The sequence below is a fragment of the Pogona vitticeps genome, chromosome 6 (genome assembly GCF_051106095.1).
Source record: "Pogona vitticeps strain Pit_001003342236 chromosome 6, PviZW2.1, whole genome shotgun sequence".
Taxonomy (NCBI): domain Eukaryota; kingdom Metazoa; phylum Chordata; class Lepidosauria; order Squamata; family Agamidae; genus Pogona; species Pogona vitticeps.
This window is the reverse complement of record NC_135788.1, coordinates 70,643,940-70,669,838: the sequence shown is the minus strand read 5'-3', so window position 1 is coordinate 70,669,838 and position 25,899 is coordinate 70,643,940. Positions and strand designations below refer to the sequence as shown.

Here is a 25,899-nt window from a genome sequence, read left to right as displayed (position 1 = left end):
GATGCATCCCTTTAAGATAGAACCGAGAGAAAGAAAGAACAGATGAGCAGGTATACCCAAGAATCTGCATACGTATCTATCAATGACAATGCCATAAGCTGCACTGCATCTGTCTGGAGTAATATTATTAGAGCTGAGAGAGCCCCATCATAGTATCCCTGTCCTTGTCCCAACAGAGATCTAGAAACATGTCTGAATGTGTGTTGACCAAAATTGTCTATCTTAGTCTTAAAAGATGCTGGAAACTGTGTCTGAAATTAATTGCTGCACTTGCAAATATAAAGCATTTGTACAAAATGGCTTATAGGTGGCTAAGAGCACAAGCCTCGTGGAAGTGAATTAAACCAGAGCCACTGCAATGCTTGGGTTTCTTAAAGCCATGGTGATATGGGATTATAAAATCTGTTAAATCACTGTTGACAATGGGATTCTTTCTCCCTAGGCCACTTAGATTTAGGGGAAATTTTTACACTTTTGTGACTTGCATGTTTATACCAGGAGATTAAAAAGAAAATCTGTCCCTGGGCTTAAAGTAAAGCTGGGTATGCTGGTGTGAGATTTGGCTACTAAAATCCTCTTTATTTTAAGCCAAAGGAGAATGAAAGCAAGTGATTAGACACTCATATTTGCATTCAGTTTAAGTCAAGAAGACAAGAGGGGGATCTGCTTCCTCTAAAACTGAGTTGTGATTTGCAAAAGGATCTAGACTGAGATCATTAGAGCCCCAAACCAACTTTAATTACACTCCTGGGTAACATTGCTGGAAGAGGTATACAACGACTGTCCTTTATCATTTAAGTACCCATAGACTCATTAAGAAATTAAAACTGCGGTGTTGCTTTCATACAAAAATTTTCCCTTTGGGAATGCTTTAAGTTGTCTGCTGTCTGCATGATGGTACGGATCATAAAAGTTCAGCGAATTACCTCAATAAGATGACAGCCTCGTCCATTTACACAGGAAAGCCAATGCTCTGTTTTCCTTGGGGGCACTTATTGAAATTCTGTGCATAGCTCATTCCTCTAGCCATTTAACAATGTGCCTCATGTTTGCCCTGATTTTTAAAAAACGCCTTAGCAGAAGAGATAACAGGGAGAATGATATAATTCCAGTAAAGACACCCTAGAGCTTGCAGTAATAGGGTGGTTCATCTGATGTGTATTGCTGTTGGAAAATAAACCATGTACTGTATGTATGTTATCTGGGGACAGTAAAGTGGCTTTCAAGGATTACACTCTATATAGTAGGAAAACTAATGAACAGAAGGAAAAGCATAAACAAGAACTGCCTCTTAACTCTTTCTAGTTTTCATACATTTGTACAGTATTTTAGCCCCGTTCCAGTACAAAAGACTCTTATCTTGCTGCATAGGTCGTCCAGGCTGCCACAAAATAGGGATACATAATGATATTCAGGACTGAAAATTCAGAAGAACCAATGTTATTCAACAGAAGTCTCACAATGGGCTGTGCCTCACCACAAGCATTCTCCCTTAAAAAGCAGAAACAGTATTTCATGACAAGCAAATGGCATTGCTAACAGTCCAGTTGTTGCTCAAGCAGCCTAGTTCTACCTTCTTCCCTCTTCTACACGAATGAAATATATGCCCAATATGTAAATGCCTACCCAGGGCAGCGAATGTAGGAATGAACGATCTCCTGAATGGAGATAATTAAGTGTAAGATGAGGAAGAGTCAGGTTACTGAATAGACTTGTATAGCAGATATAGAGGCTGGTGGAAGCACAACACAGCTCTAGAAGTTCTCTGCTTGTCCCTATGTGAATGCATCATACGTACATGTAATATTATGTTACTGGGGAAAATGTTTACACTGAATCTTTATGAGACTAGCATGAACATGAAAATCATCTAGTCCAGTTCCTATCCTAAATCAGGATTCTCCGTGGTCCATCCTGCATACTTTCATGTTATGTATATCATGACTTTCCATACATTGTAACTTCCAGCATTCATGTTGCAGCATGACACAAGCAAAGAATATGGATGAACTTGACCTACCATGCTCAGGTCTGATTCCTATTCATGTATCATCCTTCTGGAAAAGATACATAGTGTATGTGTATAAAAATGCAGGAGCCCTGAAGTAAAAGGCCCAGAATTTGATATGTGGAAAAATTGCCCAAGGTAGTATGACAATTAAATCCACTGAAATAGACAGACAGAAAGCCAATGTGAAATTTTAATATATTTTCACAAAAATACTGCTTATCTTTTAATATCAGCCAGATTCTTTAATTTTTGCAGTTAGGCATAGTGCCACTTTATCATCTTTGTGAGGTTACTTAGAGAATAAACATACTTCAAGCAAATGAGAAACATTTCAGCCAGCAAATTCTGTGTTATTTCCATGTCTATGTATACCGTATGAGTGTCGTGGCAGCTGAATTTCTATTCATGAATAGTTTGTTGTTCAATATACCTCACGACTCGGATATCATCATCTAGACATCTTTCAATTGTGCAAGGAAATAGAAAGCAAACAACATCACTGCAAATGTCACTCTACCGAGAGCTAATAACATTTCTTCTGAAGACTTGTGCTTGCCTAGCACATCTGGTCAGGAGCACTGGATAGCTTTGTATTAAAAATGTCTCTTTGAGTGATATTGCATTATCAATTTTTTTTACCAAAATAACCGCATCCTGATTGGCAGTTCTGTTGAAAGTCTCCACAGACAAAAGTATCTTTGCAACTGTTAGTGTGTCTATCATTGTTTTTTCTTTTTCTTCTATTTCACTTTAATTTTCATTTTTTTTCAAAAATGCTACATAATAAATAATTAGTATCCAAACTTACACATAAGATGCAACTAATAGTATCATACTACCCTGTTTCCCTGAAAATAAGACCTAACCTGAAAATAAGCCTTAGTATGATTTTTCAGGATGCTCGTGATATAAGTCCTACCCCAAAATTAAGCCCCAGTTAAGTGAAACCCCGCCTCCACCATTGTGCAGCAAGCAGAAGAAGATAACATGACTGTAAAATAAAACATCCCCTGAAAATATGCCCTAATGCATTTTTGGAGCAAAAATTAATATAAGACCCTGCCTTATTTTGGTGGAAACACGGTATAATGTACAATATTTTCCCTGCAGAGAAATAGAGTAGAGGTAGGAAAACCCAAATCTTAAAAAATCCATATCATTTTTAAAAGGTAAATAACCACCCTTCAATCCTGGAGCAAGTCTTACTCCATTTATTACACGTAGAAGACTTGTATTTTATTGGCCTTGTAGTCTGATTATTCCTTCCATTTCTGTTCTTTTGCATTTTGTCTGAGACCTAAACAAAAATTCATCAGAAGACATTTTCCGCAGGAGCTATCTGATGTTTATTTTTTCTTTCTAATACTGCAGCAACGGCAGGACCTGGGAAGGAGGTATGAAAGCCTGCTTTGTCAAAGAGGTTTGACCTTTCCAGAATACATTTGATGATTCAATCTACCTCTTTTCCTTTCAGGTTACCAATCTGTCTTACCTAATCAACAACAAGGGTATCAAGGACTCATGGGAATGCAGCAGCCTCCCCAAAGTCAGAACTTAATGAATAATCAACAGGGAAATCAGGTGCAGGGCATGATGGTCCAATATCCAGCCATGTCTTCTTATCAGGTAAGAGGCAACTGCATGGAATGTCTTCATTTTGAGTATATCATTGCAGAATGAAAGGACTTCACCCTGTCACAGAAGTATAAATGGAATAGCTCCGCTCATAGCAATTGCCTCTACCCAGTTTGTGCCCAACACCACATATCACACCGTTCAGTAAGGTTTCCCAACTCCCTGCCTGACATTTCATGGAGCTGAAGATACCTGGGATTCTGCTTCTGCCAGCCCAGCTGTATATGCTGAAATCTTGACCCAGGCCTATGGCTGCCGTTTTTAAGTTTATTTAACAATTGTGGCATCCCAAAAGAAATCTGAGAATTACAGCTTAGTGATGGAGAATTTCTGTCCCTCTCAAAGACTTGTAGCTCAGGTGCATGTGTTTATGAGAGGTACTTCATATACTGCTGATGAGAGATGGGCATGAAATGAACCACAAACCAAAAACTCCCATGAACCAGACTGGTTTGTGGTTCATTTCATGACCCAGTCCAGGGATCCCATTCTGCCAAAGTAAAACAAAATGCTGAACTTTTTTCCCTTTGGCATTTTGTTTGCTTTGGCAAAAGGGGATGCCCGCCCACCCCCTTCCCATTGGTGCCATCGCCTCCACCTACCTGCTTCTGCCACCACCCATCATGGGTGCCATCCTCAGAGGCAGAGGGCCTGGCTTCCCTGCCATGAGCTGGGCACTGCCTCTGAGCTGGATGGTGGGTGGCAGCCTGGCCACTGCCTTTGAGAATGTACCCACTACCCAGCTGTAAGGTGGGCACATGCTCAGAGGCAGCACCTGGCTTCCCTACCAGGAGCCTACCACTACCTCTGAGCATGTGGCAGAAGCAGGTAGGACACACATGGCCAGCACAAAACTGGAAAAACAAATGGTGAACTGGTTCACTTTTCTGATGTTCTTCATAGTCCGTGGTTAGCCATGAACTGTGAACCATCATGAACCACTGGTTTTCCAGTTCTTGCACATCTCTACTACTGACTGATAGTTCCACAGAGTTATATTAGAAAGATGACTCAGATAGCTTCTAGTCCATTACAACTTGAGGCTTGGCTAGTAAATTAAACAAAACTTACAGCTTTTCACAGTTCTGCATTCCATGAGGACTAGGAGAGTATTGCAGAATGGCATCTATGTTCCCTGTGATACTACTGCCCTGGTCTTCATGGCTGTTTCCTTAAAATTATGCATGGAAGAAGTGTTTCTCCCTTGGAACTAAACTAATCCAACAGCTCTTGCAAGTGCAGGGAAGAGAACTGAGAACAGATGCTGCTACAGTTTGTTGCAGTAGTTCTTATTCTTTCTCTGCCCATTTATGTACAAAAAAGGACAGTATGTCCTGATTTTTGTCTTTGTCTCTGCATGACAGCCCTTTTCCTAACAACAAAAAAGTCCCTAGAAACTATTCTGGTTCCTCAGTCAGTTCTCTTAACCTGGATATGTGAAAGTTTGTTTTTTAAAAAGTGGTGCATTCTAATGCCCAGTTTTCAAGCAACAATTTGGAGTCTAATCCAGCTACTGTATATATTTTTTGTGTGGTTTTTCTATTTGGTGGTATTAAAGAAGACAGTAAAGGCAAAATTCACATCGAAATATCCACAAAGTGAAAGTAAAAACAAGCTATTAAAAATGCCAGATATAAAAATGTAGTTAAGCATAACTATCCTGTATAAAATAGTAACAGTGTTTCTAAATAGCTTTGCATGTGCCACTAGACTAGAGAGGAAAGCTTAATTTAGGTAGGAATTATTTATACTTCAACAAAGCCAACTTTTCTGTGTAATAAAATATTTGCTCTTCTTAGAACTTTGATTTAGAGCCCAGGGAAGCCAATTATAGTTTGAAAGCATGTACAAAAGAGTTTGTTATTTGACTAGTGCATTTAATACCAAAATTTGAGTGCCACTTATTTGGTTCTCTTATCTCTTTTTAGAACTATTCCATGCTATTCCAGTCTACATTTTGACTGGGACTTACAAAGTTTCATTTCATCAGATAAAGCTTCCCCACCACCACCATTTTTGCCGTATATGTGATAAAGAATCTCCACAGCTTCCTTTTTTTAATTGTATAATGAAGATTTTTTGAATTAAATGGGTTTTGCTGTTGTACTTGTAATGTCAATCTACACAGGAAAAAGAAGGGCAAAAAGCATCTAGCAGTGGGACTTCAGGCATCCTCCATTTATGATCTCTGATGATATTTAGCATTTAAATGTCAGATGTTAGACACTGATTTCATTCTCTGGCTTATGCATGTCTTGACAACCCTTCTTGAGTTCAAAGAACTGAGTTATTTTAAAAAGTAATTTCAGCTCTGCATTTGAAAACTGTACTAAAACTCAGATATATGCCATTCTGCCTTTACTCCCATGCTTGAGGCATTCAAGAGAAAATTAGACAGCCATTTGTCAGATATACTTTGATTTGGATTCCTGTAGTGAACAGAGGATTAGACTCAATGGCCTTTTAGGTCCCTTTCAACTCTATTATTCTGTTGCTCTATGTATTCTTTGGTGTGCAGTAGGATGAAAATTGTGAAACAATCGGAACTATAAACTGTCTGTGAAGACAGAACAATTACCAATGCTAGAGGTGGGAATCTGGTTTGGGGTGTCTGACTGGATGACATCAGGATGGGGTGGACATACCTCTGGCATCACTGGCTTCTTCCAGCTAGAGCTCTAGCCTAGCTTCTTTCCACCTGAAAGGAAACTGCTGGCTAGCTGGTCTTGGGAGAAGGAGACTTTCAACGGGCAGGACTTGCCCCACAAACAGGAGGCCCCTGATCTCCATGATTCTTTCTCATCCAGCTGTGCAGTGATCAGTGTTGTACCAATTTAAGTTAGAAAAGCTGTCTTCATTCACCAGTTCATGGAAGTGCCAATAGAGTGATATCTTGCTACTAAAGAACTAAGCAAGCACAGTATACTAACATTTTGCTGTACAGTAATTGTATAAAATAGCTTTTCTTGTCTTCACATTGGCTGTCAGCCAATGCATAGAAAAATCTATCCATATTTTTAAAAAGTCAGCTGATCTCTTAAATTCAGCAATTCCTGGCTTCTGCCAATAGCGGTTTAAGTGCACTCTTGCCTGCAGATGGGAGACAAATTCACACCCTTGATTCTCAATAAGTCAGTATGTATTCCCAAATAAATAGGGAATGTTTAGGTAAAGAACTGGATGAGACATGAAGAGACTGGATGCCAAATACTTTGGTCAAATGCATAGAAATGAAAGAATGCAAGAGAGAGAAAGTTAGTCAGAAATTTTAGAGAGAGTTTGAATCTTTGTACTGTAGGTTTCATACTTTAATTTGCTTCTTGCACATTGTCTTCTAGGTGCCAATGACCCAGGGTTCTCAAGGACTGCCACAACAGTCATATCAACAGCCAATCATGCTACCTAATCAATCAGGTCAACCAACAATTACAGCCACTGGAATGCCCGTTTACTGTAATGTCATACCTCCTTCTCCACAGAACAATTTCCGGTTGATTGCACCACACTGTCCCTCCAATAATGTCCCAGTTATTTCTACCAACTGCAGGACAAACTGTGCAAGTATTAGCAATGCTGGATGGCAGGTAAAGTACTGAAGCTGTGAAATTGTAATGCAGATATATACAGGTAGCTGTGTTTCTTTCCTTTTTTAATGACATCTATCTCATAGCCTTTGAATCAAAAGAGGAACACAACAAGAATAATTGATTGAGGTGCATAGAGACAGTGCAGCTGGAAATATGTAAACAATAACAAAAACACATAATTCATTATTTGCTGGTTAATGGTGCATATTTTTGTCATGTCTGCTAGGTATGCTTTTAAAGCTTAGCTAGTGACATGAAATCATTGAGGTAAGATTTTTTCCTACCACTGAACACCACTGTGTAGATTATAGTATCCCTAATTCAGATTAGTTTTGTATTTTGTGTTGCGTTTGTGAATCAAAAAGTATTTAAAAATATAATAAAATCATATTGTACCAAAGTTGTAATGGACATTTTAAAAAAATATGCTGAATGGAAGAAATAATTTATATACACAATAAGAGTTTTTTATGGATATCTACTGTATTGTAGTGTTACATCACAATAAACTTACTTGACCTCATGAAGAAAGGTCAGCTTTCTACTTTCTACTTTCTGTATAGTTTCCTCTTCTTTATTTCAGGTCTCTGCATTTGGTTCTATTGCAATATTTTCTTGCAAAAATCAGAAAAACAACTTTTCTCATACAATCACCTTAATGGGGGATTCAGAGAAGCTCATCATATTTTGGGATAAATGCTCAAGAGGCTTCCATTACTATTTTCCACATTAATTTCAAAAGGTATACTCCGGTGGTTCCTCAAGAGGCATGCCTCTATCTTAAAACTGGGAAAACCTCACACAAGATCAAAAAAATTCTAAGATCAGTTTTGGAGAAAATGAGCCAAATCCAATGGTTAGAGACAACCTATGATACCCTGGGTCAAGTCCAGCCCTCATGAGATCCATGAACTCTGATCCTCTGGTATTCTCCAGATGCCAATGCCACTGGTCTTAGCACACTGCCATTTGTTAATTTTACTGCTTTTGTTTTCCACATTTTAAAATGTTGCATTATTTCTCCTAAGTTCTACATGCTCATAATAAGAGTTTTAAGTTAAAATACATCATTTTTTGTCCCACCCTTTTGTCTTGTACATGTTTGACACTGAAATTGACCCTGATAATTACTCTGAAATTGAATTTGGCCTTTAAGCTAAAAGAAGTCAGACATCCTTCTCCACAAACATGTTATCCTGAAATGCATTGTTGCAAAGCACCATTGTATCCCTCAGTTCCTGTGAAGCTTCTTTCAGGTCCAGAAGCCAGATTTGTGACCTTGTTCTAAGATGTCCAGTCTAATCATATAGGATGGCCAGCATTCTACATGATTAGGCTAGACATCCTAGAATAATGCCTCAAATTTTCTACAACAGAGGTTCTCAGGCTTTCATATATCATTTCCCACCAATCATTCTATCAAAGAACCTGGCTCTCAATATGATAGAAATATAAAATCCACCTTTCCAAAGAATTTCTACACTCACAGACATTATTATTTTTATAAGTTATGGTTGTTATTGTTACCATTTTCAGTAAGCTTTCTGGACATCACAATACTGTTGGTATCAATAATTATGAAAAAAAGTTACCTCCACCTAAATTGCATCTACATCTCTCTGCTGGAAGATATATGACTGGTGCAGAAAAACAACAACTCTGCAACATAAATGGATGACTCGGCATAGAGCATCCTTGTGAAGTAGAAACTTAGAAAACACTGAACTATGTGGTAGATCCTAATCACGCTGTAAATGATGCTTGATGCTACAGCTGGGCAGGCAGCAGGATTGCCATGTTGGAAGCATCCCATTCCCTGAGGTTCACTAAGGCCAGGATGTGGATCCATGAAATGTCATGGGGCAGGTCCTTGTATCACAGAGACAAGGACAATCAGCAGTTGAGAAGGAGACCAAGGTAATTTTTGAGACAGCTGATTATGGAAATAGCCATGAAAGGATCCATGTAATTCTCAGGTAGCTACACTATGCAACCCAGGTCCTGCATAATTTTTTTCTTCCCGTGGCCAGCGAAAATGTGGTCAGCAGTTGAGGAAGGTGCTACTGTTGCCAGCAGGATGCTCATCCCGTCTAATCTACAGCACACATGAAATGTGGAGAGTTTTTCCAAGCTATATACTGTGGCTGCAGTTGTGAAAGGTTCACCAGCAGAATCTGAGGCATTTTTTTCAGGCCATGTGTCACTACAAGCTTTGTGCAATTAAAAAGCTTAGAAATTGCAATGGTGGTACTTCATTCATCGCCCTGTTCCAGTTGGCATGATAAGCTCTAGAGAAGTTCATCCTCTCTCTCCCATCCTGTCCTCTTATCCTTGCCTTTTTGATGCATCAGTGCTGTTGGAAAAACCCACACATAGAAACAGCTTTATGTTGAGCCAGTTGGGAATGGGAGATGGGTGTTCATGGTTGAACCTAAGACACATCATGAAAATTAAAAATCTCCAGTGCTGCACATACTGCTGTTCATATCTTGAAATGGAGATATAGAGGAGCATGCCAGTTCCCATAAACTCTGGCAGCTCCCAGACACTTGGCAATCTGAGTGTATGGGGAGTGGGAAACTGCCCAGGGCCATAGCAACCCAATCTGAAAAATGGCCTTCAGCCCACTGAAGTGGTCCACCCTGGTCTAAGAGATCGTGATTAACCAGGAGCTCGGCGGGGGAGCAAAGTTACAAATGTTGTATCTGGATAAAATCAATTCCTGGTTAGTCATGAAACACCCATAAACTGGCCTTGGGTGAGCTGTTAATTTATAACTTGCATTCTTCACTGGGTTGCAGCTAAGACACCAAGTGAAACTCCTTGGAAGGACAGTACACACATGTGATAAATAGAACAATAATGCTGTGGTTCCTGGCTCTTTGGATTCAAAATCTGAAATTTTAAAAATTTGGACTTTCTGGATATCCAGAACGTTGCTACAGTTAATGTGAATACTATATATTCATTATTTTTCCCTTTTGAAACCATACTACACACAGGCAAACATTTTTAAATGATTTCCCTCTGCCCTTGGACACCTTCCCAGTGATTGTGCCAGACAAAATAAATGCACACCAACAGCCAGCAGTGCCTAGGTCTTATGAAATGACTGTAATGGGCATACTGATTGAACCCTGAACAGTGGGAATGCCAGCAGCATATGGGAAGCAGACAACGTATTACAGTGGGAAGGGAGCAAATACCCTGGGCAACACTGGCAGGCAGCCTGGAGCAGCCTGTGGTGAGTGGAAACTGAGCCAATAGCATGGGACACAGCACCGTTCAGCGAGTGAGCACAGTCTTGGAGCAGTAATTGACAGAATGGAAGAGGCAGAAGGAGGGAGCAGCAGACTGAAGCATACCTAGTGCTGTGAGCAGGGTGTGCCATTGTTTCTTACTTAAAGGGGACTTCAGGGAAGTTCAGCAAGTATAGGTTCACCTTAAGAAAAACAAGTTTATCTACAGATCCGGGCTCTGCTCTTTTATTGGGCGCACCAGGTGGGCAAGACACAAATCCCACTGTCACCTTGGCCAGACCTCCCCAGACTCATTCTGAACCCATTAAGACAAGGGATTGTTCTCTTTTGGTTTGCAGGGCTCCTGCATGTATGCCTCTCCCTCTGCCTCTGCCGTCTCCTTCCTCTGGGTACTATTTCTGGAGGGTAAGTTCCTGTCATGCTTTTCAAGACATTGTTCCAGGAAACGTGTCCTGTTGTTACAAGGGCGAGGGACTTGGACTCTAGAATACAACTGCTGGTACTGATGGAAACTTTGTTGGTATTACCCCTCTTTGTTGGTATTACCTGTTGTTTAATTTGGGGATCCAAGAGGATTGCTAGAACACACTCCTTCTTCCACAAGGAAGCAAACCTATAGTGAAGCAAGTCCTTGAGCTTTCTGGCTACAGCCACCACTTCAAACGGGGGGGGGGGGGAATGCTGTTGTCCCTCTATAGAATCTCCCATCCACCTAGACTGTCCCCTCATTACACCTCCCATCATGCCAACTAAGCCATGGAACATTGGGATCACCTGGTTAAGAATGGCTATCTCTCCACTTAGGACGTGTATTGTACTCTAAAAGCTTTGGAGGACATAAACAACTTTGGCAGATATGCAAGCTCACACTGTACTGCTGCCTGCTGCCCTTTCATAGTGTCAGTGGTGAACAAGGCAGCTGGTTGACATATTTTGTTTGTGACGCTTATAGTAGCAGCTGCAGACTGTCTTTTTCCTTTCCCACTCCTTTCACTATAAGTTGCTGTAATGGGTGCAGGCAGCATTCTTCAGGTGCCTACTTCTACCACGCCCATGTTTCATACTGCCTGGAGACTACCTAAATAACACTATCTGACTCTGCTACAGCAGAATATAAACCCTTCCAATGAAAATCACACAGAGACACACAAATACAAAATGTACTAACTTAATATATCTATCTATATATAACAAAATCTCATTCCCCTGTCTGATATACCCTAAAGTGGCCAAACCTAATAAGATATTCACCTGTTGAATTATAATGTAATAATCTATTAATCTATTAATTGCTAACCATATAGGTCTACAATATACAAAGAGATGTATATTGGGGGTTCAGAAAAGACAGAGAAAACTGCTGCAGTGCAGGCTTGCATCAGAGCATGTCCGAAGAATTTATAAGCAGCTATGACCACCTTTCAACTGGACTGAATCAATGTGAAAAAAGACCTTCTGGTGTCTTTGTCTGCTTCTAGATTTCACTGATGCAGATAGACAACATTTTCAGTTTTTGCTCTCACCCACATCCCCCTTGGGTAATCTACTGCAACTCCAGTCAGGAGACACTGTCTCTGTTCCCACTACCCTTGGTGCTAGAGTGTCTTTAAATTCATTTCTCAAGAAATCACTCCAGGATGTCTGAGAAATAGGTTTCACGTTCATTTCCTTGAGGAAGCAGAAACCAAGCTTCTAATTTATAGAAGTAAATAGGACTGCAAGTATTAGGGATTATCAAATTATTGATATTTAGAACTGTTAAATTCAGATTCAGATTGGTGAATTCTGAATATTTCCAAATCTGAACAAACACACCTATTTTATTAATTATTTTTTGCAATATTTAATATTAAAATTGTAATTTGCTGAACAAGGGGGGGGGAACAATCTGCTGGGTGTGAGCCTTAACTCTTTTATAATGGGTCAAGCAGGAAAATGTGGCTTTTAAATAGATAAATTGGGATAGCAGAAGTCAGAAAGAAAACTTCTGGGATGGAGGGAGAGTAGCATTAGAAAGAACAGTGCTGCTTCAAAAAGGATGTGAGGAGTGTGTACGTTATAAATTGTGCAAAGGCATAAGCCAAATGATTATGGGAATAGCAAACTTCTCTGAGATTTCTACTGTGGACACAAAAAATGAAAGGCAGGAATTCCCTAGGATCTTTTCACTTTTTAGTTAAGTATTTGCTGAAATGCTTTTGGGTGAGGTAGAAGGGGGTTCACTTTTGTAGATGCATGCACTGTGTAATTTTTTTTAAAAGTCTTTAGTTTCCCTCACCAATAAGCATTTGAAGCTCAGCTGGAGAACTTGGAGCTAAGAAGCCCTCACTGCCCAGGAAACTTTTCTTTTGGAGAAGGGAGAAAGTGGAGACAAGAGGGAACGATTTCCTTTCATTGTCAGCATCTTCCTGGTTTCGCTGCCATCCAGCGCTTGTCCCAAGAGCTCAATGGCTGCATTGGGTGGCTCCAATCAGGCAGGAAGAGCAGCAACACCTTGGAATGAACTTGAGAGGAACCCTTTTCTATTTGGCCTTTTCCTGGGCAGAGCTGGTCATTTTTTTTACTGCATTAACCAGAATCCAACAGTCAGCACATACATCCCACCCCACTTCTCCCACCTGTCCTTTTCTTGTCAAAAATGGCCCTTGAACCACCATTGCACATGTTTGTATGCAACATATAGTCTGAACTGAAAGCAGAAAGTAGTAAGTAGCATTCTCTGTCATTTTACTTGGGGAGATTATTATTTAATATGGTTGTTCTGGGTTTTTCGGGCTCTTTGGCCGTGTTCTGAAGGTTGTTCTTCCAAACGTTTCGCCAGTCTCTGTGGCCGGCATCTTCAGAGGACAGCAACCTGTGCTCTCAGGAAGAACAACCTTCAGAACACGGCCAAAGAGCCCGAAAAACCCAGAACAGCCATTAGATCCCGGCCGTGAAAGCCTTCGTGAATATATTATTTAATACTTTGACTTTTTTTTTACAAGTTTTGCCAAATACACGTGATCAATGTTTTTTTTTCTCATTGTTTTTTCACTCTTAATCCCAGGGCTATAGACTCTCTAATGCCCATCCTTCATTTTATGCAGCACTGGGCATAAAAATGCACTTATAAGTTTTTGTTGTTGTTTTTAAGAAGAATAACATAGATGACTTAAAAGGTTAAAATGGATCTTTAAAACTGCAGTACCAGCATAAACCCTCCACACCAGGACAATAAAAGCTAAGGTCAATGCAATAACAGATCTAACCACTCTATGGCACATAAATAATCTATATTGAACTGTACTAAAGTTGTCTCCTGAGGCTTATTTAAATACTCTCTCAGATATTGTACTTTCTCTCATTTATCACGAGAACTCTAAAATCACCAAAATATAAATATGTGTGTTTTTGTGCTGCTTATATAGCGTTTAAAGCATTTTCTGGGTGGTTTACAGTATTATGCAGGCTATATATTGGGTACTCAATTTACTGTCCTGGGATGGATGGAAAGTTGAGCACACCTCAAGATGGCTACCTGGGATTAAAACTCAGGTTGTGAGCAGAGCCTTGGCTGCAGCACTGCACTTTAACCTCTGCACCATGAGGCTCCTGATCAGCAAGACCAGCAATATTTCCATTTGTTCAGTCCCAAGAGGGAGAATATAATAGGCCTGTCCAATTTTAAAGAGCATTGAATTCTATTTACACAGTTTGTGAGGACAGAGATGGCATTCAGGGTTTCCTTGCCTTTCTATCATGTTTTTCTTTCTACACATGATCTTCCTTCTAGAACTTATTTATTTATTTATTTATTTATTTATTTATTTATTTATTTATTGGACTTATATACCGCCCCATAGCGCTACAAGCACTCTCCGGGCGGTTTACAATTTAATTATACAGGCTACACATTGCCCCCCCCAACAAGCTGGGTACTCATTTTACCAACCTCGGAAGGATAAAAGGCTGAGTCAACCTTGAGCCGGCTACCTGGGATTTGAACCCCAGGTTGTGAGCACAGTTTTTAGCTGCAGTACAGCGTTTTAACCACTGTGCCACAAGGCTCAACGTTATGAACACACTTATAATTCTTGATGTGCAGTCACCTGGGCTGTGGTGTGCTGGCTATGGTAGGTTGGGCAAAGCCTGAACCAGAAAGATATGATTCCCAAAACCTGCCCTTGGAAACTATTTGAAGAACTTTTCTGGGACAGGCTGAGGTGCCCAAATTCTTGGTGTACCTGAGTATGTAAGAGAGATTGGATCATCCTGATTAGAGATGGGGACAAATATAAAAATGGATCAGGTGTGTGTGGGGGGTTTTGTGACAAATATAGCCGATTCATCATATATTCATCGATCCATATTCATCAAATTTTAAGTCCCGACTAATATGGATCTACAAATATATCCCCATTTTTATTCAACCCCATACAATTTTTTTAAAAAAGCCATCCTATGGTTTTTCCATTCTGCCTACTGGCCTGCCAATCAGTTGATTGGTGGGCCGATAAGCAGCCACGCCCCCCACAGCCACTTATCCCCACAGTCTACCCACCCCACCCCTTCCTCTCCCTACCTCAGCCCCCCTGCCAACACCCCCTTACCATAATAGCTGCTGCCACTGCCAAGGTCTCCATCAGGCCTCCGCAGCTGTAGAAAGGGAAACTGGCTACCCTTTGCAAAGATGGCAGCTGCAGCTTCATTTAGGTAGAGAAGCTGCAGCTGCCATCTTTGCAAAGGGCAGCCTGGATTTCCTTAGCCTGCCTCAGTTTCCCTTTCTACAGCTGCGGAGGCCTGATGGAGACCTCGGCAGCGGCAGCAGTGATTATGGTAAGGGGATATCGGTGGGATTGGGATGGGGGAGCTAAGGTAGCAAGAGGAAGGGGTGGGGTGGACTGTGTGGGCTAGTAGGCAGAATGGAAAAGCCATAGGATGGCTTTTTTTCTTTGTATGAGGGTGGCAGTGGCATCAGGGAGGTGGGGGCGGGAGAGTGTTGTTTTTAAAATAACCCCCCTCTGAAGATGCCAGCCACAGAGACTGGCGAAACATCAGGAAGAACAACCTTCAGAACACGGCCAAAGAGCCCGAAAAACCCACAACAGCCAATAAATTTATTTGTTCGGTTCATGGGGGCAACTTTGTGCTTTGTGAGCAAAACAGGACAACTGGCCACAATGGTGAGTCATCCCCATCTCTAATCCTGATTAAGCCATCAGTACTAACTGCAGATCAGTGTCCAGGTCAACTTGGATGTTCTGGTTTTGTCTAAATGTTCTGATGACCATTGAGACTTCAGAAATTTCTTTTCCTATACATAATTCCTCAAAACTTTATTTCCTCAGTAATTAAAAGTCACCAGAGGAGGAGCCAAGAGAAACAATAATAAGCGTCAGATGAAAAGGGAGCTGTGACAAATATTCATACTGTCACACCAACCATGTGCTTTTGTCACAGTTGGAACTGCCAGCCAGGCAGGGCAGAACAATGACAGGAGACACAATTGTTCAGGGTGGGGAGAGATTGTGGCAGCAAAATCTGGCATATCCAAATCTGGAGTCAATGTTCTAATATAGCACCACAGGAATGCTACCTGGCTCTATATCAACCAAGCATAGAAATGATGACGTTAAGGAAATGACATTCTTTCCCATCATAACTTCTGTACTGCCTCCATCCAAATCCTCATAAATGACGTTGTCTTCCCAACTTTAACTGTGACTAATTATTATGGAAAGTCATACACAGTCCATTCTGCATTACACACTGAGAAATGTCTGTTTAGTGCTTCTGTCAAGGACTGTAAATAAATTCCTCCACTGACATTTAAGCAGAAAACACGGCCAAATTATTCAATTCTGCATATGTTTGGCATGTAGCAAAACTGCACATTGGGCACTGATTTTATCTTCAAGATGGACAATATGGTGTCTAACACATTTCACATAAGGTGTGGATGAAAGTTACCTTTAATAGAAGAGGCTGGGGCATCTCTTTCTTCTTCCTTTTACTTTAGGGCCAGATTCAAGTACACTAAGGCCCTAAGCTACATCACATGTAAGCAGCCTCACCATATTATTTTTTTAAAGTATTATTCTTACAGCTTTTTCTCCTCTTGTACTAGCCAAAATAGTAGCCCTCTGTCCCTCCCACTATGGGCTTTGAATGGAACTTGGAAAAGACATTTTTGCACCACAGCTCCCAGAATCCTGCAGGTAGCATGGCTAGGATTTCTGGGAGCTGTAGTCGAGGGAGGGGGGCAGAGAATCAGCTTTAGCATAGTAAGTTGAAACTGGAGTAGGTCCATTTGAATCAATGGAATTGACTCAGCACACACCTAGTGATTCAATGGGCCAGCTCTTGTGCAACTTAGTACTCTAAGCAAAAGGTTTTCAGCCCATATAGTAAAACACAACACAAACAAAGGGAATATTGGTGTGAAAATCCTTATGAAACCCAATACAATTTGGGAATAAACTGAAGACTACTGTTTCTCACAGAAGGCACGCTGGCTTACTTTTGGCACCAGACTCTTATCAGTTCTGCTACCACTGGATGCATAGCTGGTAGGAATACAAGAGAAGGCCTTCTTGGTGATGGCTCCCTCTCCGGAATTGTTTCCCAAGGGCAGTTAGACCCACTGTTTTGGGAGTGTTCTTTCACCAGCAAGTCTGCTGCTGAAATTGGTCTTTACTGGTTAGCTGCTAGTTATATATTTTATTGTATATTTCTAGTAGGATTTCTAATTTACTTGTTTGTATTTGGCTGTACTCAATATCCTGTTTTGCATCTTTCTTTTTAATTGGTAGCAACGCTGCCCATTACACCACATTGGGAGATAAAGTGATGCAGAAGACCTGGGTTCAAATCACTGCCTGGCCATGGAAACTCACTGGGGTGGCATTGGGCATGGGTAAAACTACTCTTTAAATATCTCATTTACTTTGGAAGCCATGCTAGGGGTCACTGTTAGTTCCAACTTGAGAGAACACAACACACAGAGAACAGGCACCTTGAATGCATTTTTTGTTGGAAAGACTGGACTGCAAAATAAATAAATGAAGGAGAGGGCAGTTTCAAAGAAGCAAAAAAAGGTGATAAAATACAGCCAAGACAGGCATTAACATAAAAGTTGAAATCAATATTTGGGTGGTATACAGGCAAATAATATACCTAACTATGTGAATCATGTTGGGGCAACCCCCTGATGCTTATTCTTGATTATCAGAGAATGCTACTAGGCTCAGCACTGTCAAAAACATGTCACTTGTAGACACAAGAATAGCAAGAATGTACACTTCTCAAACATACCTGAACCATCAGCCCTGTAGTCGAGAAAAGCTATTTACTGTCAGCAACTGACTCAACAGATGTACATTCCTGTCAGTCAGTTTCTGTTTACATCCACACTTAGTTTGCCACTGATGGTTTATGCTGTCAGTCTTCAGTTGGCAACAATGTGACCTTATGACCGTTCAGACATGCCCTACGCATGCAAGCATCTGTCACATATCCAGCCGGGATAAAATAAGTCTGCAGCTCTGCAAGTCATCAGGCTAGTGATACTTGATCCAACATTTCTTCCCAGCTCACACACATTCTGGAAGCTTGTTCTTTTCCTGTAAGGAATGGGGAGAAATATATTTGATGAGACAAAGCTGAGCCATTGTGCTTCAGTTGTGAGATTTACTGAGTCCACTTCCCAGACTAATAAATCTTAGAGGATCAGGATACATATAATGTACGCATTTCATAGAGAGAATAAGATGGTCCTACATATATATGTGTGTGGCATAGCTTCTCCTTGGCATTGTTTTCTTAGGTCTAATAAAGCTCCCTCTGCAAATGGATTAGCATGCCGTAGATTAAAATGTGTATAACTGACTGTAGGTATTTTGAATGTGCAAGGAATGTGGAATTAGATGCTGGGATGATTTTCATGTAGATGTCATGTATGACTTACTTGCTTTAATATATAAATACTAAGACAGCTTGGGTTAGGCAGAATGAGGCAAGTGTTCTGAAGGAAAATTATTCTGTGTTTTTTACTAACTTTAACCTTGTTTTCATCCACGGAGCAGCTAATGTTCACACCAGAAATTTCTAAAGGTTTAAGACCTCTCTGTAGATATTGCTTATGGATGAAATTAAAGGGATGTTTCTGTCAATATCTATCTTCTTGCAACCATGCCTTAATTTTAATAACTGAGCAGTGATAGAGTAGTACTCAGTTACTGGAGCATCATTTTACCACTGCTCAGTCATAGATGGCTTCAATATATTATACTCATTGTTTTCAAAAAATAATTTTGTAAGGTCTACATTTCATGCACAAATCATATATTACTATATGAAAAAGAAGTCATATTTTGTCCCTTTTTATTAATCGTAAGATATTCAGAAGGTAGATTTCTATTCATTAAAGTATCAATTGTACATATAATTTAAATTGTCACCATTAAATACCTACATCCACCTGATGAGTTCCGCTCCAGTGTAAGAGCAATAGGATTAGTGAATCAATGGAAATTTGTGGAGGTGATCCTTCCAGAGACAGGAGCCTATGAGGTTGAAGACCCTGAGCCAGCTGGACTCCCACATGAGATCCTGTGCTCCCTCGGCTGAGTACACTGGGCTTTGTGGAATATTTTGGCACACTGGTATATTGCACAAGGTGGTCTTGGTCCTGTTCAGGGGAGCTGTGGATTGCCAGAGGACGTTAGGAGGAAGAATCTATAGGGTGACTAGCCCCGTTTTGAGCAGCATAAACGTAGAGATCATAGAGAGTAGAGAACACCACAACAAACCTGATGGAGTTCGGCAGGCATGGCTGCAGGAACACTTGGACTTTGACTCGAACCCTCAGTGTTCGACTGCACTTCTCATAGCTGATATCCATCGGCTCAAGATTAGGGTCTTCCCTGGACAGGTCTTTGACCTGGCCATGGAATGTTTCCCCCGCTGCAATTTATTTTTCAATTTACTCTCTAATTTAATTAATTATTTATTTGTACAGTGCAGTCATTTTTTTCCCATTAAAACTCATTATTTATTTAGTCCCCTTTTCCTTGGGGGGGGGGAGGGGTATAATTATTTGTTATTTGGGTTTTTATTTTTATTTTTTTGTGCTTTTGGGGGATTGTTTATTATTCACTTCCTACTGAGATTTGACCTGTCTATGGTAACCCCCCCCCCTGTGGGGAGAATGGACCAGTGAATATGGTCCACGCCCACAGGTTTCTTGACCCAGAACTGTTTCAAGAAGCTCTGAGAGGGATTCCAGTTGACCTGGTACATGATCCTGTCAAAGCCCAGGTTGATAGATGGTATCTGGAGACAACCCAGGCATCTGACACAATCGCCCCCAAATGCCCTCTCAGCTCCAGAGCTCACTCTGCCCCTTGGTATATTGAGGGGCTGCAAGCTATAAAGTTATCAAGGGGATAGCTAGAGAGCAGGTGGAAAGGAGATCAGGCAGCACAAAATAGGGCTGCAGTTAAGATCATGGACAATAAATATGCCAAGGCCCTTAAAAGACTTCGAACATTTGGAGGATTGGTGAGGATGTGAACCAACAAGTGGAATTGTTCTGGGTGGTCCACAATATTATCAATTCTGGCCATTCAAGGCCTCATTCTGAGTTCACTAGTGATCAGTTTACAACCTTTTTTAGAGTAAAAACTGAGGGCATTCATGCTGAACTCGATTCTACCAGTAGCTTAGTTGATCTGGGGGTAACCATCACTGCCCCATCTCTCACTGTCCAGCTGGTTCAGTTTGACCCTGTAGTAAAGGAGGAAGCCTCCAGGGTCCTCCACCTCCTTGCTTGTTCCTTGCCCAGTGAGGCTGATTAGAGCCACGAAGGGGGCTAATTTTTCCCTCTCACTTAAAAGAAGCCATTGTCTGACCCATCATCAAAAACTCCCAGTAAGTGTTGGACAACCTTAATAATTTCCATCTGATCACTAATATACCATTCTTGGGCAAGGTGGTGGCAAATCAGCTGCAGACATAACTGGAGGAGTTTGGATTTAGGCTGCGAGGGGGTACTGAGATGGCACTGGTTGTGCTGCACAGGCAGGCTGACAGGGGGCAAATGCACCCTGTTGGTACTCCTAGGTCTCCCAGCAGCTTTTGATACTGCCAACCACAGTATCCTCCTGGATAGACTTTCAGAGGCTGGGATTGGGAGACTATAATTGAGCTGACTCTGATCCTTCCTCAAGGACTATGACCAGAGAGTTCAGCGGGGAGGAGGTGTCGGCACCTTGGACCCTAAGTTATGGGAGTCTTCAAGGATTGGCACTTTCCCCAATGCTTTCAAACATCTAAATTAAGCCATTGGGGGGAGGTCATCAGCAGATTTGGGGTAAGGTGTCATCCATATGCCAATGACACACAAATCTATCTCTCCGTTGCCACCTCTGCAGTGGATGCTGTCCAAACGCTTGAGTGTTGCCTGGCACCAGTACTGGAATAGACCAGGGCTAACAGGCTTGCATTGAACCCAGACAAGACATATATTTTGCTCCTGGGGAGGAACTCTAATAGGTTGTGGCGGATGGTCCCTAGACAAGATGGCATTGCCTTCCCATTTAGGGACAACATGCACAAATTAGACATTCTTCTGGACCCAGCTCTTTCTTGGGATTCCCAGATTGCAGCTGTGTCTAAATCAGCTTTTACTCAGTTTATGGTTATAACCCAACCCCGCCCCTACCTAGTCAGGACTTTGGCGCAAGCCCTGGTCATCTCCCGGATCGACTACTGCAATGCTCTTTACATGGGCCTTGCCTTGGGCCTAAACAGGAGACGTGGGTCTAGAATGTGGCAGTGGTGGGTGGGTGTAAATTTGACCAAATTACTCCAATTGTGGCACACCTCCACTGGTTGCCTGTTGCATCCCAGATCAGGTTCAAGGTTTTGACATTTACATACAAAGTCCTCTATGGTTTGGGCCCATGCCACTTGTTGGAGTACATTTTCTTAATGTCATCCATCAGACCCACAAGATCATCCCAGCTGGGACTCCTCCAGGTGGACACCCCAAGAGAGACCCATAAATATTCTTCAAGAGGTAGGGCCTTCTTCACGGTGGCTCCAACCTTATGCAAACAGCTTCCAGAGGAGCTCCACTTACCCCCCCTCCTTGTTCATATTTAGAAGGCAGTTATAGACATTGCTTTTCAGGAAGGCTTTCCCCACTGACCCTAGCTCATAACTTCCTCCCCCTTCCATCCGCTCTGGTTTTACATGATTAGTCTGTGCCATCTATTTTTAAGAGTTAATTGTAGTTGCTTTTAATGCTTTTATCTCTATTTTTTGTTCTGTATGATATTTCTTGTAACTACAAAGAGTGTTGCCTTACCACTAATAAGAGCGGAATATAAATTGGATGGATGGATGGATGGATGGATGGACGGATGGATGGATGGATGGATGGATGGATGGATGGATGGATGGATGGATGGATGGATGGATGGATGAAACTTTGGCAAGATCCATTGATGCGAGTGGTCTACCATGATTGGGATTAACAACCAGATTTAGGTCCATGCATTGTTTTCTTGTGAAAGGCAGGACTGGATAAATTTCAAACTGGAATTAAGATTGCCAGAAGAAATATCAACAGCTCCGGCCACAAAATTTTGCTTCTACTTGCGACCAGAGCTTCCACTTATGAACAGAAAGAGGCAGGGAAAAAAGGCGGGAAATTCAAATTTCTAACTCTAGGTTGCAATGAGGTTGGTTTTTTATAGCTCTTTCGCCCCAGCACTTAGGAGAGTGTGTGACTGGAGAAGGCTGCCTGGTAAGGTGCTGTTTTCTGCTTTTTAAAAACTGTTCTGGATGTTTTTGCAGCATGGTTTTGGGCTGGGGGGTTATGTTTCTGTGTTGTGATGGGCCTTGGGGGGTTGTTTGTTGTTTGTTTGGGTTTTTTCCCATTTCCAATGGGTCTTTTATTTATTTATTTATTTATTTATTTATTGTTTGTTTGTTTGTTTGTTTGTTTGTTTGTTTGTTTGTTTGTTTATTGTCCACTTTGGTCCATGCGCTCGTAATCTCAAGATTAGACCACTGTAATGCGCTCTACATGGGGCTACCTTTGAAGTTGACGCGGAAACTCCAAGTGGTGCAGAATGCGGCGACCAGACTCCTTAGTGGAGTGAGAAAATACCACCATATTTCTCCTATTCTGCCTGCACTGCATTGGCTGCCCATTCATTTCCGCGTTGACTTCAAAGTCTTAATGCTTACTTACAAGGCTCTAAATGGTTTAGGACCTCGATATTTGGCAGAACGGCTACTCCCACCAAGGTCTACCCGGATCACCCGAGCGAGTCAAGAGGTGAGGCTGAGGAGGTTGTCACCGAGAGTGGCCCAGAAGGGAAAAACACAAAACCGGGCCTTCTCGGCGGTAGCTCCTCGCCTCTGGAACAATCTCCCTCCAGAGATTTGCATGGCCCCTATGCTGGATATCTTTAAAAACCAACTAAAAACATGGATGTTTATTCAGGCCTTCCCTCCAGTCAATACCTGAACTTTTTCTCTCCTTATTTTTCCTTATTTATTTTTACTCTATCTTCTGTCTTGTAATTGTTGGAAGATATTTTATGTAATAATCTTTGCGTTATTTTTTATTTACTGTAATGTCATATTGGAAGCCGCCTAGAGTGGTCTTAGGACCAGATGGGTGGGGTACAAATAAATAAATAAATAAATAAATAAATAAATAAATAAATAAATAAATAAATAAATAAATAAATAACTAAATATTTATTTATTTATTTATTTATTTATTTATTTATTTATTTATTTATTTATTTATTTATTTATTTATACTCCACCTATCTAGTCATTTCGACCACTCTAGGCAGCTTACAACATAAAACATAACAAGTTTAAGAAAAATGTATAACAATTAATTAATTAAATGATTCTGCAAGATGGAAAAAATACCAAATAAATCAAATAAAGAGGAAAAAAAAGGAAAGAGATCGGGAATTAACTGGAAGGGAAGGCCTGCCTATATTTCCACATTTTTAGTTGGTTCTTAAAAGTACCCAGCGAAGGTGCAGCGTGAATCTCCGGAAGCAGGTTATTCCAGAGGCGAGGAGCCACTGCCGAGAAGGCCCGGTTTCTAGTTCTTTCCTTCCGGGCCTCCCTCGGCATCAGGCTCCTCAGCCTCACCTCCTGGCTCACGCGGGTGACACGGGTAGAACTAGGTCGAAGTAGGCGTTCCGCCAAATATCGAGGTCCTAAACCATTTAGGGCCTTGTAAGTAAGCATTAAGACTTTGAAGTCGACGCGGAAATGAATGGGCAGCCAATGCAGTGCAGCCAGAATAGGAGAAATATGGTGGTATTTTCTCACTCCACTAAGGAGTCTGGCCGCCACATTCAGCACCACTTGGAGTTTCCGCGTCAACTTCAAAGGCAGCCCCACGTTACAGTGGTCTAATCTTGAGATTACGAGCGCTTGCACCAAGGTAGTGAGTGCCCCTATGTCGAGATAGGGTCGCAGCCAGGCTATCCGCCAGAGATGGAAAAAGGTGGTACGGACTGCTAACACCATCTGCGTTTCCATGGTGAGCGTTGGGTCCAGATGGATCCCCTAGCTGCGAACCCCACTCTTCATGGCCAGGGTCACCCCCCAAATGAGAGTCACCCAAGCTGTAGAGCTAGATATCATCAGCGTATTGATGACACGAAGCCCCACACACCCTGATGACCCGACCCAGCGGCCTCATATAGATATTAAACAGCATTGGGGAGATAATCGACCCCTGTGGAACCCCACAATTGAAACTCCACGGGGCCGAAACACTCTCCCGAAGCTTTACTCTCTGGGGACGGTCCTCCAAGAAGGAATGGAGCCAGGCATGTTCCAAGCCACCAATTCCCAACTCAGAGAGCCTCCCCAGGAGGATACCATGGTCGACGGTATGAAGGCCGCTGAGATGTCGAGGAGGACCAACACAGATGTTTTACCCCTGTCAGCCTCCCTGAACAGGTCATCATACAGGGCAACCAATGCCGTCTCTGTACCATGGCATGGCCTGAAGCCTGACTGAAACGGATTCAGGGCATCTGTTTCATCCAAGAGAGCCTGAAGCTGGTCAGCCACCACCCTCTCCACCTCTTTGCTAATGAAAGAAACATTGGCGACGGGGCTATAATTGCCAATCTCGTCCACCGCCATATTGGGTTTCTTTCTTATGGGCCTAATGAGTGTCTCCTTGAGGGCAGGTGGAAACTTGCCCTCAAGGAAAGACCCATTTATTATTGCTGTGGCCCATTCTGTTGTTATCGGCCTGGCTGCCTTGATTAGCCAGGCCGGGCAAGGGTCAAGGGAGCAGGTGGTGGCATGGCAGCAATCAAACACCTTGTCCACAGTATCTGGCGTCACAGGCTGAAAAAGATCGAGTCACTGAGCAGTGAGTCACCGCTGGACATCTCGGCTCGACTCAGTGTATTAAAACAAGGAGAGAGCTCCCGGCGGATGGCCTCCAGTTTAGATTTTAAAAATGCTGCAAATTGGTCTGGTGAAAAACTAGGGGCAGGTCCATCACTCAGACCAATTCTGGATAGGTTGCACACTATATGGAATAACTCTGGCTGCTGATTTGAAGCTTCGCTTATCCGGTTAGCAAAGTATGTTCAACAAGCAGCCTTTACCTTAGCTAGGTAGAGGTTAGTTGCGACCCTGACAGCTATCCAATTGTAATCCATCAGGTTCTTCCTCCACCTGCACTCTAGCCTTCTCCTGAACCGCTTCATCGCCCGGAGGTCCTGGTTAAACCAGGGTGCAGGTCGAGCTGTGTTTTGGAGAGAGCGTTTAGGTGCAATCGTGTCTATGGCCCTAGTGGCGGCGGTAGACCAATCATCAACCAGAGCCTCAACAGGAGCACCAACCAGGTCAGCCAAAACAGCTCTCATGGCATCCTGGAATCCAGACAGATCCAGTAGCCTTCGAGGGCAGACCATGGAAATAGGTCCCTGCGAGGGGGGAGAGCCACTGTGAGGTTACATTTTATGAGGTGGTGATCTGACCATGACAAGGGGACCGACACAAGGTCAATCACCATCAGACCACACTCACTCCAATTGGTGGAAAAAAACAGGTCCAAGGTATTACCACCCACGTGGGTAGGGCCGTTGACATGTTGGGACATGTTCAAGGAAGCCATAGTTTCCAAGAACTCAAGAGCTGGCCCATGGATCTCTGCCTCCGCGTGAACATTGAAATCACCCAAAACTAAAAGCTTTGGGGATCTCAACAATGCCGCAGAAACAAAGTCCACCAGCTCCAGTAGGAAAATGGCTGGGTCGCGGAGAGTGCAGTAACCCAGCAAGATCCCAATACCATCTCTGGCCCCAATCGACACGTGGAGGGCCTCTAGACCTGGCCTTACCACTGAGGAGCG

General features: G+C 42.0%; 1 protein-coding gene and 1 long non-coding RNA gene across 23 annotated transcripts in view; one reads left to right on the top strand and one right to left on the bottom strand.

Moving 5' to 3' along the window:
* Positions 1 to 7,784, top strand: part of ARPP21 (cAMP regulated phosphoprotein 21) — a 161,653-nt gene extending 153,869 nt beyond the window's left edge. For 20 of the 22 annotated variants that reach the window (XM_078377531.1, XM_073003829.2, XM_073003831.2 and 17 more), the window contains 2 exons: positions 3,486 to 3,637; positions 6,985 to 7,784. In XM_078377531.1, coding sequence (XP_078233657.1) covers positions 3,486 to 3,637; positions 6,985 to 7,242 — 410 coding nt within the window. In that variant the 3' untranslated portion in view covers positions 7,243 to 7,784. Of the gene's footprint in view, positions 1 to 3,382; positions 3,406 to 3,485; positions 3,638 to 6,984 lie in introns of all 22 variants that reach the window. The other 2 variants (XR_013537400.1, XR_012088470.2) reach the window with 1 other exon arrangement.
* Positions 1 to 25,899, bottom strand: part of LOC144583555 (uncharacterized) — a 457,862-nt gene that overhangs the window by 73,324 nt on the left and 358,639 nt on the right. The window lies entirely within an intron of this gene.